This window comes from Rhinolophus sinicus, chromosome 15 (assembly GCF_057876585.1).
Source record: "Rhinolophus sinicus isolate RSI-liver-muscle chromosome 15, RSI-T2T, whole genome shotgun sequence".
Classification (NCBI taxonomy): domain Eukaryota; kingdom Metazoa; phylum Chordata; class Mammalia; order Chiroptera; family Rhinolophidae; genus Rhinolophus; species Rhinolophus sinicus.
The window spans coordinates 20,837,804-20,855,375 of NC_142515.1; the positions used below are offsets into that span (position 1 = coordinate 20,837,804).

The window sequence follows — 17,572 nt, forward strand, 5'->3', positions numbered from 1 at the left end:
GGACCCATCACAGGATTACACTTACAATAATACAATAGGCATTCAACACCCGTGACTGCTGCCATGGGAGTTGTGGTCATTGTCACAATTTAGAGTCCATAGTTGTCTATGGGAGCAAGTTGAATGCCTATGCTTGGTCTCTAAGAATGTATCATTGATCCCAACCTAACATATCCAAAGGTACTCTGCAACACAAAATAGCCAGTTCTATGTCCCTACTGCTCAGCCCCATCTCCCCACCCCAAAACGTACCCGCTCCCATCTCAGAACTTTGACTCTTCATCTTCCCTCAGCCTGAAATGCCCTTCTCATTGTTTTCAAATATGCCTCCTTCAAGAAAACTTTCCATTACCCCACCCATGTGTGTCCACAGTGCCGTTCCTACACCAGCACCACCTCCTTCATATACATTTAGCTCTGATGACCCTGCCTGTCTAACTCTGTCTTGGGAAGTTTAAATGACTTACCTCATTTGAGCCTCACAACCACCCTATGAGCCAGTTACTACTCTCACCACTGTACAGCTGGAGTCACTAGGGCTCTGAGAGGCTCAGTTGTTTGCACAAAGTCTGAACTCTCTACTGCTGCTATCCCATCCTTCTTCAACACGTACTTTTAGGGAATGACTGGATGAGTCATTTTAACATGTCAAAGTCCAGCTCAGTCATATCTTCTTTGTCCCTGAGAAGCCAGTTCTTATTCATCTCCCCTGTTTTGACCCCTTTGGCACTTACAGCTGTTTTAAACTATCAACACCATATTATACACTGTCCTAGACAGTAGCTCTACTGCATAATTGGGCACTATTGTCAGTATCCAGCATGTGATTACACATCATTGGGGATTGTTCACTGAGTGGAACCATAAAGTAACAGTCTGGATTTTCGCACACTGCTTGTAGAGACCAGTCTCGTTTCTTCACAGATATACATCAGGAATCTTCTTAAATAGAACATAAATTTCTTGCAAGTAAGGACTGCATCTTATATTCTTTTGGGTCTCACAAACCTCTGCAGACATTAGAGATACCCCCAAATACCTTTTGGCTCATAATTGGTCTTCCAAGCAGTCTTTCTTAAATTGGGGGGACAGCAGGTCCCTGGAGGTATGCAGAACAAAAGGATATAAGAGGGAATAACCTTCTAGTATCATCTCAGAACAGACAGCACACTGAGTGCCTTATATACATTGGGGAAAATGTTTCTAATTATCAGAAGCCAAAAGCAAGCTGGGTCTGATGGCCTCAATGTAATGCTGAATGTGCTATATATTTGGCATCTGTTCCATGGGAGACTGCGTTTCAGGAACTCATAAAAGGTCTCCCGGACATATAGGCAGCTCTCAGTCTGTCTCCTACACATTAAATACACTCAGAGTAGGGAATATACATTTTTAAATGCATGAAACATGAGCCAAAGTTGACACCCATCTATCAGAGCTGCTTTAAGGATAATAAAATCAGTGCTGCCATTATGAGGAGAGGGACCTTGATGACCCACTGGAGATTTCTTCCAATCTAAATGATTCTATAAATTTCCCTAAAATCATAAAAAAGCAGGTTAAGGATTCATGTAGGTGTTTGGACTATAAATATAAATTAATTTCCGCTCCAGCTGCAATTTTTCTCATCCTTATAAGAAGCACCTCTGTCTCTGAGATATTTTTGGGTGATACACCAACAAAGCAGCTAAAGATAGAGAGAACTCCTTCAGGTTCTTGTTGGTAACAATTTCCTTCTAATTTCACAAATAAATCTGCATCTTGAAATGAACTGAATTGAATCTTGCTGCTGTCCAAAAACATTTATCACTGAAAATCTGTTTTGTTTGGGGAGTAAGATATAATTGTGTACAGATTCAATAGAACGTAAATGTTCCACTGAGAAATTATTTATTGAAAATGTTTTGTTTGGACTCTAAGTAATCTATTTATTTCATTCTCAGTTTCTAGTCATATAATTCTATTTGTTTTTACTAAAAAAATGTGTGCTTAAACACTGCTCTTATTTTAAAAAAATCTTGAACAGTTTGTGATATGAGAAACTCATATTATTATTTTTCTCACTTGGTTTTGTGAAACTTAATTCAAAGAAAGAAAATTAATTTTTTAAAAAATTCCCTCACCTATTAGAGCTCAATAGAAATCAAGAGATAATAGTAAATAACATTTTTAAAGGTTAATTTATCAACTAATACATTTTTGGTTCACATATGTACTCTGATTCAATATGAAGTCAGAGACCAAAATAGAAATGAATAAATGGATTGTGGATCATCTTTCAAAATGCATGGGGATAAACGCATATCCCTAAAGAAATGGGCTCAATTATGACATCACAGCTGTTTCTCCTATAAAAAGAACTATGTCCTGCAGCAAACTATAATTTCCCAAATAAAAGGAATAAAAGATTAAAGAAAAGAAAAACTTGTCAGCAATAAAATCCTAGGATAGGGACCAGATGCCAGGCATATTAAAATACCGTATCCAACAAAGGATTTAAAAAAGAAATCTTATTCCACTTGAATACTTAAATGCAAAGTATTTCCACTCAAACTCATCAAAGAAAGGAGATTGAGGTAGATTGTTGCAATAATGGCTGCATGTATCCATGATCTTGGAGAGTCCTCTCCGGTTTACTGAGGGCTTGGCCATGTGACCTTCTTTGGCCAATGGGACATTAGCAAGCATGACACAAATGGAGGCTCAAAAAGTGCTGAGGACTTGTCCATTCTTTCTGCTCTTGGAAATCCTGAGACTGTCATCACGAGAATAAACCTGGGCTAGCCCAGTGGAGACGTGTGGTTCAGTCGCTCCCCTCACCCCGGCCAACTGCCAGAACAACCACTGTACATGTGAATGATGGCATCTAAATCAACCAGCACCTAGCAACCCACCAGCTGCCTGCAGAAACATGAGTGAGTCCAGGCAGGCCCAACAGAAGAACTGGCCAGCTGAGCCCATCCCCAATTGCCAACTAATAGAATCACGATCTAATAAATGATTATTGTTTTAAGCCACCAAGTTTTAGACTGGTTTGTTATACAGCAAAATCTTACTGATACTTATTTCATGAGCACATCAATTAATGGACTAGTTACTGTAGAGAGAAAGTGAAAAGGTGCCCTAAGGATCGGTGGGTCTAGCAATTATTCCTGAAAATGAGTTTGCATTTGAAATGCTTAGTTGTTATACTAAGATATTTATAAGCTACTAGCTTGGAGATCCATCTAAAATCTACATCGATGAGGGTAAGGGGGATCGAATATATGGTGATGGAAGGAGAACTGACTGTGGGTGGTGAACACACAATGGGATTTATAGATGATGTAATACAGAATTGTACACCTGAAATCTATGTAATTTTACTAACAATTGTCACTCCAATAAATTTAAAAAAAAAAAGAAAGAAAGAAAGAAAGAAAGAAAGAAAGAAAGAAAGAAAGAAAGAAAGAAAGAAAATGCTCTGGAAACAAAATAAAATAAAATAAAATAAAATAAAATCTACATCGAAAGTGCAATACCATGATAATAATAGCTAATATTTATTAATTGCAAGCATTGGGCTATGTGCTTGATAAAGATGATCTCATTTAATCTATACAAAAACCTCACGTGAAAGGTATTATTATTATTGGTATTTTACAAGTCAAGAACTGAAGTTCAGGAAGCTAAGTAATTTGCTCAGGGTCACACAGTGTTATGAGTGAGTTTGGACTCAAATCCGATTTGCTCAAGAGTCAGAGTTCTTAATTACTATGCTTTTCCACCTGATACCACCATACTACCTGCCATGAAAGTCTTCTCTAGTCCATTGCACTGGGGAATTGACTGGACTGGGAGACCTATTCTCTCTTGAATCTTAGATGGCCAGACAGAACAGACCCAATGAGGCTTATCCACCTACTCAAAGATACAGAGGCAGTAGGATGGACAGTGAACTTAGTGGGTCTTGCCCTGGCCTGCTGACCTCTGACACAGAGACCAGACCCGGAAAGCAAGAGAGCTGCAGTGCGTGGGCAGGGGCTGGTTAACACGGAATGTCCTGGCCCACCAGCAATGGGTGGCCCAAGTCTCGTATGTAATCAGATTAGCAATACCTCCCTTTCAGTCTTGGGGAAGTGGGGGTGGAGAGGGAAAAGTAGTCTTTGGAAGGGGTTGGAAAGATAGGTGGAAAGTTGGGCAGAAGTTCTTTTCTTCCTGTGGGTAAAGAAGTCGTTTCCATGAGGAGAGGGAAGAGTTTCAATACCTACTGCACATTTAATATCTGTCTGTTCTTTATTAATGAAACCTCTGGAGTCAGACCCGCTATTCCTTGGATTTCTGACAGTTTAAAATGCCTCAACCTAACTTTTAATATTGAGAGGAAAACAAGAGAGAGGGGAAGGAAGTCAACCAAGACAGCCCCTTTTGAAAACCACTTGTTTCAAAATATGTAACATGAACAAAACCCTTACTAACAACATCCAAGATCAAGCCCACCACTCAGATGTGTATCTCCTTGAGTTGAATGAGATTCAAGTGCTCAAGTTACTTATGGTTGAAGGTATAAACTGGTTTTTAACGTCTATCTGCCTAATGGAGCCTACTAGAGCCAATTTCTTTTTAAGAAACTCCTAATGCTTGTAGGATTCTAACACTACGGGAAGTTATTCCTGGCACATTTATTGAGAACTAGCGAGAGGAAATATGAGAAGGCATGAGATAATTGAACACATTAAGTATACCTAGGCAGGTGTAAAGGGACACAGGTTGAGAAAGTTATTCACCTTCAATGAAGCTGAACACCATTTTAAGAAGAGTCTAAAAACATCTGCATATTAAAAGCCTGCTCCCCTAAAGGAGACCAGTGGGTTCTAGACAACCCTGCAAAATCGCCCTTTTTCTTAGGGCTGCCAGCAATGATAGAGGCATTTTTTGAGGGTCCATAAATTTCTCCAACCTTTATTTTCCTGATCTGTTAAACGGAGTTGTTGAGAAGATTAAGATATAAAGTAGTAGTTCCTTGCTTTTAGATTTCTTGAACCTGAATAATGCCTCCCAAGATTTTAGGAGGTACCAGCATAGTCTTGCTAATTTTTTCTTTTGCTTAGTCTTAACATGAAAAAGACTAATAGATGATGTTAATGTAGTGTAATGTAGTGCTCTGGCCAGGGTCTATTCTAAATGTTTTACGTATATTAATGGAATCTCCCAACAACGCTAGAAGACAGGAATGATTACCTCCACTTAATAAATGAGGAAACTGATTTACCATGGACAGGTTAAGTAACCCACCCAGGGTTTCAGAGCTAGTGGCAGAGCCAAGAGTCAAACTGCAGTAATCCAGCTCCAGGATCCATGTTCTTGACAAATAGGAAATTTTTAGGAGCTCTTCCCAATTATTTCATAAAGAAAAAGAACGCACACAAAAAAATAAGAGAATGCCATTTAAAAAGAAATAACATTTTACATCTCCAAAAGTACGAAAGAAGGAACAAAAACAGAGAACAGTTCCAAGAATTGAAAAGTAAAAGTGCTTTATGCTACATAGTCATTGTATTCATTTCACTACAAACCACTGAATATTCATGTTTGGGAACATGCAGATTCTCCCAGTGCCCAGATTAGCCGTGGGGAACCACTGAGATGCCATGTATGGAAAGCCCTTTGATACTGTACCCATCATACATGAATGGCCGCTATGGACTATACGATGACGAGCAAGGTGCCTCGGAGCCCACCCTCGTGGCGTGCTCACACTGAGGCTGTTAGCCAAACTAGCTTACATTGTGCCTTTCCGTCCCTCAGTCTCTCTAGTGAGGAAGCATCTTCAACAATTTCAGCTCAGCTTTGGCAGGGATACCCACTGGGAGAGCGGACAAGAATGGCGGTTAGTGTAGGCTACACCACCAGCGACCGGGAGGCAATATTAGAATTCTACTTCCATATCTTAAAGCAGTTCTCTAATAACCGAACAATTCCTTTGGAATTTGCAGGGCTGGGTGGGGAGGGGGTAGTTGTGGAAATGGAATGTTTAGTGACTTGGGAGGCGCCGTAGAATAATGGTGAGTGGCTCTGCTCTGGATGCGAATGACTGAGGTTTAGAAGCGGGGTTGGTAAATCATCCTGTCAAGGGCCAGACGGCAACTATTGTAGCCTTTGTGGGCCACACAGTCTGTGTCACCACTACTCAACCCTGCTGTTGCAGCACGAAAGGAGCCATAGACAATACGTGAATGGATGAGTGTGGCTGTGAGCCAAGAAAACTGGATTTGTGGACACTGAAATTTGAATTTCATATCATTTTTACATGCCATGAGATACTACTTTTGATTTTTTTCCTAACCACTTGAGTGTATAAATACCACTCTTGGTGTGGGCCACATACAAACAGGCAGTGGGCCAGTTATGGCCAACTAAGGGCTGTAGTGTACAAACAAACCCTGGTTAATAACTGCAGCTCTGGCACTTCTCAGCTGTAAACTCTTGGGCAAGTTTTGTTCTAAAGCCTCAGTTCCCTCCTCTGTAAAATGGAAACAATAACAGCATCGACCTCATCTGGGTTTCCTGGGGGAAACAGTGAAAGCAAAATGCTTTAACACGGGGAGGTTGGACAAGTACTCAGCATGCAATAAATGCGAGCTGCTCCTGCATTTTCCTCCTCTCTTCCAAACTTTCCGCAGCTTCTGCAAAATCCTTCCAGGCTACCATCAAACAGGATCAAGGTTTTCATGTCTCTGTCAACAAAGAAACGTTCTAGACTTTTCATACTAACATGAGTTGCCTTCGAGCATTAGTGGGGCTCTAAAACTCGCCTCCAACCCTGGAAGCACTCATTTGTCAGTTTCCTCCTACATCTCAGTTGCTGCAGTTCCAGAGCTGGGGACCAGAGTATGAGGTTATCATGCTCCAAACAAGAAATAATGGTATTTTTAAAGCACTGGCCAGTTCTCACGGGCTCTGGCATTCTGCTAAGTGCTTCATGCAGTTCTTTCCCTTTGTCTTCACAACAACCGAAGGGTGCTGATGAGATAATGAGCTCCAGGTTTCAGAGAAGGAAACCGAAATGTAGGAAGGTTAGGTAACTACGCAAGGCTATGTGCCTAGTAACCAGAAGACAGGGGGTCCCTTCCTGAACCACGGCTCTTGCTTTGCAGCATAGAAAGGGGTGACCATCTATGAGGGCTCCCATGCCTCTCTGACTGAACCGGTATTCTGAATGCCGGGGGGTCTTGTTAAAATGCAGATTCTGATTCCTAAGGCCTGAGGAGGTTCTGAGATCCTGCATTTCTCAGGAGCTCTCAGGTGGTGCCACTGGTCCTAGGACCACACTTCAAGCAGCAAGGTGAGAAATGTGAATTTTCCCCACTAATGGCCAAGGTGGTCTACCCAAGATGAATCAATGGCCATGGTTTTCCACAGTGAAGAGCTTTTGGAGCCCCACTGCAGAAATTACACTCCTGACTCCACCAGGTACCACATGTGTGGCCTTGGGGCCAAGCCTTTCATCCTTTTCATGCCTCCTGTTTCTTGCCTGTAAAGGGGAAAGGTAACAGCTCTTCTCTCATAGGGCTGTGACAATGGTTCAATGAGAGTGTATGTATATGTGAAGCATTTCGAGCAACATCTAACACATGGTAAATGTTCAATAGATGAAAGATAATCAGAAGATCAGGAAAAAGGAAGAGCTTTACCAAAGAATTACCTAAAAACGTGCTACATGAGGTTTGTTCCCTCTGCACAGCTAATAACTCATGCAGAGCTATTCAAACCCGCCTATCACTCAAGCCATTTTACACTTAAGTAAACCAGACTTGCATCTAGTCAGTCATAAAATTAAATTAGAAAGTTCACCTTGAAAGGGCAGGACCCAGAAGCCGACAGAGACGCAGCGGCCCTTTCCAGCTTATTCATTATTTATTTATCTGAGGAACATGCCTCTTCCCTAGACCTCTAGGCACAAGAAACAATCGAGACTGCACATGACAATCTCCTAAAGCGACACTAATCGGAACTCCAGTTTCCTCACTGAAGTCATGTCAGTGTGTCAGTCTTCGTTAGGCAGTCATTCCCATGCATCCTAACCCCCTCAAGTAATGAACCCCTCTAGTAATATGCCACTACAGTACGTATCAGGGGGGATGTCTCAGTGTTCTCATCTGTAAAATGAACATTCTGGGCAAGATAATCCAGCACTAACCTTCTCGTAGTCACCTGCTGCTCAGGTGACTCACAGGGCATTCCACACCCCCATCCCCACCACCTGGGGAGCCCTGGTTCTCTGAGTGCTCACCAGCACCCCCTAATGTCTATGCATGGGTAAAGCACAGTGCCAGGCACACAAGAAGCACTCCGTAAAAGGTGGCTGTGATTAGAACAAAATAAGGGAGCCGTCTTTTAAATGAACCACAGTAGGACCTGACTGTGTCATCTGATTACTGACTAGCAACTGGAACGGCAGTAGGTGGGTAGCATGGGGCAGACCAAATGGGACCTTGGTTGAGAAAATGGCCATTCCTTTTTTAAGATGGATGGGCAATTTCTTGCTCAGGTGAGAAACTGAGTAAGCTAGCTGGGTGGTGGGTGGCCTTCAGGGCCCATCAGGAAACCTCATCTCCTGGAGCAGATGCTTTTAGTGCCCTGAGCCTCATCCTCTCAGTTCATCTTGAAATTTCAGCTACAGCTGAAAATCCTGGCACACTGGGGTGATCATCAGTTCCTAGGACAATCTGGCAGCTTCCACCTCAAGGGCATGTGGAGTCAGCTTTTCTGCTCCAGGCCAGGACTTCCTTAGAGGTGGGAGTGGAAACAAGTAAAGCACCCTCTGTTTTCAGCAGCAGCCCCCAGGGCAACTTTCAACCAGTGGGGAATGAGAGTCAAGGCACAGCTTCTCAGCCTCCCTTCCTTTGTTGGGAAAATCCTGCAGTTGTTTCAATATGGTTCCCTCAGAAGACCTCCAGTGATCTTGGGACTCAGATGCCCACCTCTGTGCCCAGCTCTCTCTCTCTCTCCCTTACTGGCTTTTCCTCCTTCCCTGTCTCACTCTCCCGCTCCGTTACTCCAGCTTCCTGAGACCACCTCCCAGATTATCAGAACCCAAGCCCTTGACTCCATCTCTGATTTGGGGAATCCAACCTGAGACTCCTGACCTCTCCAAAGTCTTATTCAGAATCTCATAGCATCCTGTACGGAACCACAGCCCTTGTCAGACCGCACTATGGCTGCAGAACCAGCTCCATCGAGGCCAAGATAAAGTCCATCTCATTCACTCGGGAACCGCAGGCCCCCTGGCATGTAGGTGGTGCTCAGTTACTGTTACTTGAGTGGATACCAGCAATACATCTACTGCCTGGACACCGGAGTGGCAGGAGGCAAACTTTGGTCTTTTCAACAATTCAGGGAAGTCCATTTCTGTTCTAGAAAAGTTTGTAAATGCATTGCGGCATATCATTAGCAGCAGGGAAAAAGACATCTTAAGAAGGTCCACCTTTCGTGAAGCTAACCCACCGCAGCCCCACAAAACAGACCCTAGTCCTCGCTACCTCCTTGCTTGCCTCCTCGGAGGAACTCAGCCTCATCCACCTCTGATTGTCCATCACTGCACACCAGCTTCCTCCTTCTCCTCCCTTCACATCTCCTCTTTCCCTGTTGATTCTTGTACTCTGTACTCTATCAAGAAATCATAGCAAAGGACTGGATCAAAGAAAAGAAGTCGAAACAAGTAAAGTTGATTGTGCTGCTGCTGTTCCTTTAAATCTCTTCCCCCTCCCCAGGCCTTGAAGCTAGAAGTTGCAAACTAGCCTCCTGTGGGTCAAGGAGAAACTCAGTTGGCAGATACGTTTCTGAGAAGCTCATGCAATGTTCTTCAACTTGCCAATATTTAAAACTCAGTATACTGCACATAAAATTCTACCTTTCCAGCTAGTCTTGAAAAAATTAAAGATTGACAATGCGAGCTGCAGTCAGCTGGGGTAGGTTTAGCTGCTTCCTAGAGATGGGACCAGCAGCCCCTATGTGCTGCAGTCCCCACCGCCCCCTTTTGCCTCTGACTCTGAGGCCCCCGCCATTGCCATTCGCGATCGTGATATGCCAAGTTCACTTTGCTGTTTCTTGTTACGTGCCTGGCCCTGAGAGTGAGTGTATTTGAGCTTGCTACCTCATATTTTAAGCACTTGGAAAACGAGTCTCCGCGGCTGTGATTGTTCCATGTGTTTTTAAGTGCCTCTCACAAGAGGTGAGAGCTTCCCCCTTCCCTGCTACCAGGCCTGATGCCATTCTTCAGAACCCCATCTTAATGATGATGACAGTGATGATGATGACGTAATGATACCCCAGAAACGGAGAGCAGTTACTCTTGGCACTTACATCTGCCCAATCCTACCGATGCCTTGCTTTTTTTCCAAAAAGTCATAAACACGTTGCGTACGGCGGGGTTTAAATCCCTCATGAAGATTCTCGTGATCGGTACGCAACGTGTTAATACTGAGGGATTCAGAAGGGATGAGGACTAATGGGGCAAAAACAGAAAGGAGAGGCCAGCAGGAGGCACATCGCAGGAATCCTTGCACTGCCTTTGCTTCCTTCAAGGGGAGAGCAGCCTGATGGGCAAAAGAAAAAAATTCTTCTTACCCACATCTTAGATTCTAACTCTGGCAAGAATACAGACTTCTTCCTCTTACCTCTGAAGCTGTAAAATCAAACCCCAGAACCATTCCACATGAACCCAGAGCAAGGGGAGAACTCAGAGCACCACTGAATCAGCCTGCCTCAGCAAGCAAAAAGGACACTGACAGTTCGAACCAAGTTTACGGATCCATAAACCAACCCACAGTAAATTCCAGACTCCTGCAAAGCTGTAAGTTAATGACCAAAAAAATGCAAAGGCAACAGGAAGAGTAATTCTCATAACCGCTCCGAGCTCAAAGACAATTTAAATGACTGTGAGACACACTTCTTACTGAAGGACCCCATTCTTCCATCATTTAATCAGTCACTAAACAAATATTTACCTGTGGGCAAGGAACTGGGGACGAAGTGATTATAAAGATAGAGGAACTGCCGTTGTGCATCTTACAGTCTGGCAGAAAAGGGTCATTAAACACACAGTTACAATTATTTTATTAATTACAAGTGTGACGAGTGACATGAAAGAGAAGTCAAGGTATAGGAACATATATCAAGAGACCTACCCTAGGAAAAGGGCCACTAGAAGAGGAAAAAGCATTTAAGCTAAGACCAAAAGGGTGAGTAGTCGTTGCCCAGGCAGAGAGCCTGTCCGTCCATCTTTGTTGAGCACGTACTCTGTGCCTGGCATTGTACCAGGCATTGGGGTTAGAGAGATGAATTTTCCAGTGACTTTCCTCAAAGCACTCACAGCCTACTGGGGGTAAACAAGCTTCCACCATGTCTCCTGCTGGGACATGATGGGGTCTCTTCATCACCGTGAACAGAATAAGCAGTCATTTAAAAAAACGTTCTGAGACTTAGAAGAAGTCAACCAAAACTCTTCCTAACTGCAAAATGTTCTGTTGTGAGTACAGAGAATTTCTCTAATCATTTAATAAAACATATGAAAATGAGAAACTGTCAAATCCTGTGGAGCACCTGGGGCTTCACCAAGATAACAGGCTTGCTGTCGGGGGAAGCACAAGCTCCAGGACGCAACTCACAGCAGGCACAGGGCCACTCAACCATCAAAGAGAAAGGTGAAATGAGGAATTGGACAGAGGGAGGGAGGCAGGATACTCAACTTTGGAGAAAATAAAACCTGGTGATTAATTTATTAATAATCATAATAATAATGTTAATGATAACTAAACACTCTGATAAACCTTTATTTGTACTTAATTAACATACTCAATTCTGTGAGTAGGTACCATTATTTTCCTCATTTTATGGCTGAGAAAACTAGCGATTAGAGCAAACAAGAAATTTCTGTTTATGGCAATATGGCAGACTAAACAGCCTGAAAACTAAAGTTCACAGAGCATTAGACATGCTGAATAAAACAACACATCCATTTAACCACAAAATGGAGTTTGTAAGTCACGTGATCCTCAAGTGTCCAAAATCAGAGTGAACTGCATATTAGTGCAGTGAATAGATATTGCACTACCTACCCCTTGAGGGAGGGTTGGGACAAGTGGCTGGACTCCCTGAACAAAGGGCTTGGATTTTAATGGCCACAGGTGGACAAAAGGTGAGGTGCTGGGCCTCTGCAGAGTGGGTAGTTGGTACTGAGACTCCTCCACATAAAGCCAGGGACTTAAAAGAGTTACACTCTCAGTGAAAAGGAAATCTACCCACTGGGACAGGAAGACTGAAAGGAAACCTAACTATCTCTCCTGGGCTCTGAGGGGGGAAAAAATTGGCTACCCTGAGAATCTGTATCCATGAATCTTCCATCACAAGTGTTTGAGGGTCTAATATTCATTTACCAAGTGGTCCAGAAAGCCCCAAAGTGAGAATTTAACCTAAAAAATTATCCTAAGCAAGTGATATCTCCTAGGCACGTGCAGAAACAAATGAAAAGATGTAAAGATATATCCTTAACCCGAACCATTCCCAAGCCCTATAAATAAAGCCTTTCTGAAGATCAGTTAACAATCCAAAATCATAGCACAAAAGGAAAAAGATCCACTGTAAATGAAAATAAGCAATCATAAAAGACCCCCAAGACCTTCAAATAACACAACAATCAGATAAAGACTATAACATGTTTAAATTAATTGAAGACATAAAGAAAGGAATAAAAGCATAAGAAAGGATCAATTCACTGTCAACATAAACCAGTCATATGTGAAAAAGAATTTCTAGAAAATCAAATAAAATCATTGAAAATAAAATCTTCGTGGCTTGGCTATTAGCAGATAAGTACACCTCTAAAAATATTTAGGAAACAAGGAGATAAAGCTGAGAAAAATGTAACACAAGTGACAAAAAGAAGAAAAATATCAGAGGTCAGCAGATAAGGAAGAAAGAATGAGAGAATCCAACGATCATCTAAGAAGAGTTTCAGGAGTGAACAGAGAAGAATAAAGGAGAAACTATTCAAAGACATAGGAATCCTCAGATTCAGGAAATACAGTGAGTCCTAAGCATAGTAAGTAAAACTAAATTCATACTAAGTGTATTGTGCTGGAACTCCACAACACCAAAGACAAAGAAAAGCTCTAGTAATCAAATAGAAGAAATGGCAGGTTACCTAAGAAGGAGAGATAATGATTAGAGTGAACAGACTGCTTACTAGCATTACCAGAAGCTAACAAAGTCCAAGTAGAAAATAGGATTTCAACTTAATCATTTATAAGAAAGCCGAAAAGAACTTTATTTTTTCAGACAAGCAAACTACGATTGTTAACTATTGAAAAGTTTACCACTAAAAGGATATACTTCCAAAAGAAGATGGAACCTAGAAATAAGGAATTGGAGATATGAAGAAATAAAAAATAAAAGGACTGGTACACATCCTGGTAAATCTAAGTGAGTATTTATTGACTCTGTAAAATAATAATGGTGATAACTAATGCTGGGAGGATTGTAGGGGTCATTGGAATGGATAAGGCATTCGGAGTCCTCAAGTTGTCTGTAAAAAGGATAAAGATATTGAGTGACTTTAGGTTTGTTTAGACTTGATGTTCATTAAATATGCATGTTAAATTTTTAAGGAAATCCTTGAGTGAGAGAGAGAATGAATGAATCACATTGAGTGGTGGTAACTATTCAGAATAAATAATCAGGAAAAAAGAGAATAGGGAGTAGTTAGGAGAGAGAAGTGATGGGTGGGGAGGGAGAAAGGGAATTAAAGAAACTCAGTCTAATGGAAAGTAGGAACAGGCTTCTTTTGAGCACTAAAAAAAAAAAAAAAAGATCAGGGTAAATAATAGAAAATAGGAAGGTAGAAATAAACCTAAAAATTATCAATAAACATAAATAGATTAAACACCTCAGTCAAAAGACAAAGATATCAGATTGGATTTTTTTTTTTAATTACAAAAGACTCACCTAAGGGAAACAAAAGAAAAAATAAACAAATGGGACTGCCTCAAACTAAAAAGGTTTTGCACTGCGAAGGAAATCAACAAAAGAAAAAGACAGCCTCACTGAATGGGAGAAGATATTTGCCAATGATACATTTGATAACGGGGTTCTTGTATAACATAAAGGAACAAGTCGCCAGGAAAAAACAAAAATCGTTACCTTTTATTCAGCTTGTGAACATAATCTAAACTGTACTTAAAGCAAAAAGAAAAGAAAAAAGAAAACTGCAAGGAGAAATAGATAAACCTCCAAACATTTTCCAGTCATTAGGCAGACAAAAAAATTAGGAAAGATATAGATTTGGACAATACAATTAGCAAGGTTGATCTAATGCACATCTCATAGACTCCTGAACCTTGAACATTTAGAGAGAACATGGTGTTTACAAGCACATACGCGTAGGCATCAGTTATACAAACTCACCACTTGGTGGGTCACAAAGGAAGCCTCAACAAATTACAAAGAATCAGTATAATACAGACCACAATGCAAAAGAAGAAAGTGAGACATCAATAGTAAAAAATAACTGAAATAGATACATATTTGGAAATTTAAAGTTGTACTTTTAATTACCATAGGAGAAATAGTGACTATTTTTTAAGACTTGCTCAAAAGAGAAACAATTCTGAAAATAGAAAATATTTAGGACAAAATGCAAATGAAAATACCGTGTCTCAAAACCTGTGGGATGAAACTAAAGAAATATTTTAAGGACACTTTATAGCTGTACATGCTTATATTAGAAAGGTAGACTGAACATTAATGCACTGAGTGTCAATCAATCTTAAGGTGGAAAAAGAACAGAATAAACCCAAAATATGTAGAAAGAAGGAAATAATAAAGTTAGAGTAGTCCAGGAAGTATGACAAACTTACAATAGAGAGATCTGGCAAGACACAAAATTTGGGTCTTTTTAAAACTGACAACCTGCTAATAAAAGGAGAGGCAGGGTGATGAAGTGGTAGAAAACCTGGGCTCTGGAACTGACTGCTTAATCCCCACTCTGCCACTTAGCAGCCGCATGGGCCTGGACAGGTGACTTGTGGCTGGCACTGGTGGAGCCACAGCTCAAACCCTGGACTGCCAGACCCCAGGGCCCATGCACTAATTGGCTATCCTTACAAAAGGACATCCAAGTTGTATACGCTGGTGTATCTTCCTCCCATAAGGAAACTGGGTATCATTATCCCCACTTAACAGATGGAGTAACTGAGGTTTGGAGAATTTATGTAATTCTCCCCAAATCATGAAATATCAAGCATTGAAACTGATTCAAGACCAGATCTTTCTGACTCTGAAGTTGGCTCTCTTAACCCTCCTGCTCATCAATAAGAGAAGAAGAACATCCCTGGAGCCACTGGGCATAGCGGTGCTTTGGAAAGCTACTTACTGTATAACCCAACTTCAGGGAAGGTGTCTTTTTTAAGGTAAAATGTCAAGAGAAGAGGCAAATGCCCCTAGCTCAAATACAGAAGTTTCTATTCTTACTAATGGTAACCCAGGGGTTAAGATTACATGCCTTTGGAATTAGAAATAATAAGAATAACGGCTAATATTTATTAGACACTTACGATGTGCCAAGCACAATGCTAAGCTCTTTCAATCCTCACAACATCCCTTTTCACAGGTTCTACTATTCTCCCATAATGTAGATTAAGAACCTCAGGTGAAGAGAAGTTAGCCTCACACAGCTACAAACCGGCAGATGCAGAATTCCAACCCAGACCATCTACCACCAGAACTTACCTTTTTTACCACAATAAACTCCTGGGACCCAAATTCCTCATCCATTGATTGGGGATGACAACACCCACCCCTGAACCGTGAAGAGGAATTGACACAAGGTAGGTAAAGCCACCAGCACAGGATCCAGCATGATGGCAAAGATGGTGACGACAGCTGATGCTTGCAAAGATGTAGGCTTAAAAGGATGTGACATTCCTGATCGCTCCAGAATAACTTCCTGCACAAAATCCCCAAAAAGAAATCTTTCCTCCCATTTCACTCTCACAAGTCTTCAAGAGGACCTATTGTGCTTTATGTAAAAGCTAATCTTCAAAATCAAAATCATGGCATTTCACAGTATGTGAAGATATGAAGGAAAGTATTTAAAAGAATCTCACAAGTAAAACTGTAGAGAAGTGGAGGGGGGCGCGAAGCTCACATTACCCAACGCAGTACGTCTAGCCTTGAACTTATTTTCCAGAATTCTTGAAATATCAGTGATAGCACCATAAAAGACCAATTAATCAGGTTGTTTGTTCTCTGTGTGTGAGTCACTGTTGCCATCTACAGTTACAAATGGGGTATGCAACACTGCCAAATAACTAATTCTGAAAAAACACAATCCTGGAGGTGGTGGCGCTAAGAAAATATGCTCGTGCAATGAGTGCAGAAAAGGAAAATGCTACCTGAAGGAGCAGCTCTTTCTCAACCACCTCTTCTGTCTTGCTGATGAGACGCTTCTGCAGGGTGTGAATTTTCTGTATCAGCTCAAAGGTACTGGGGTCACTGGCCTGTTCAAGGGAAAACAAATAAAGTAGCTGAGATACCATAAATTTCAAAGCAGGAAGGCCCCTATGCGAAGTAATGATTATTTTATAAAAGTCTACTGCAAACCTGCAAACCCTGGACAGAGAATGAGAACCTAAAAAAAAAAAAAAAAAAAAAAAAAAAAAAAAAAAAAAAAAAAAAAAAACGTATAACAGATGGAATGGTTATCAAAACAGATGGATGTTTGGCTAATGTTTTATCTATTGGTTCTAGTTAGCCAATAAATGGAAAGTGAGTATTTTTATTCCACCAGGGGACACAGCACTAATAATAGCAATAGCAATCATGATTTCCACTGGGCATGATACCTATTCTTTGCCACCATCCAGACACCACGCTGAGTGCTTTGCATACATTATCCAATTTTAGCCACACGACAGCCCTATGAGACAGCATTAGCCTTCCCTTTTTCCAGATAAGACAACTGAGACTCAGAGGATTAAGTCATTTTCCTGCACTGGTCAGAGCTGGATTCCAGCCCAGATATGCCAGGTTCTAAAGCCTGAGGTTCTTAATTAGTATGCTCTAAGGCTTCCCCTACCATCATCTCTGTTTCCATAGGAATGAGACAGGGTTCCCTAATTCATTCAGCCCCAAGATTCTCCTTTGATAAATGTTAACGAGAAGGTTCATTACAGCCTATGATGGAGAAGGCTTCTAGGATGTGGTCTTCTGCTAATAATTGGCAGCAGAACACAACCACGGCATTTAGCTCTCAAACAGTGTTATCAATCCACAAAGCTCGGATCCTCCTTCAATAGCTATCTGTGTACAATTCAAATAAGATCTACACTTCTCAACTGATATTCCATCCTGCAGACTTTGAGCCAAAGTTTCACTTCCAACTGTACTGACGTTTTGAATTAATCTAGCAGCTAAATATTTTCAACTGCCTCCCAGAGTCTCTGTTTTCTAATTTTTTCAATAGAAATTGACATGGAACTAGAAACTTTAAAGATCTGCTTCAAACCACATGCAATAAACTAATGTGACAGTAAAT

The 17,572-nt window shown here is 41.3% G+C and overlaps 1 protein-coding gene across 1 annotated transcript in view; it reads right to left on the reverse strand.

Moving 5' to 3' along the window:
- Nucleotides 1-17,572, reverse strand: part of CFAP58 (cilia and flagella associated protein 58) — an 89,238-nt gene that overhangs the window by 24,122 nt on the left and 47,544 nt on the right. The window contains exon 15 of the mRNA XM_019725132.3: nt 16,431-16,535. Coding sequence (XP_019580691.3) covers nt 16,431-16,535 — 105 coding nt within the window. The remainder of the gene's footprint in view (nt 1-16,430; nt 16,536-17,572) is intronic.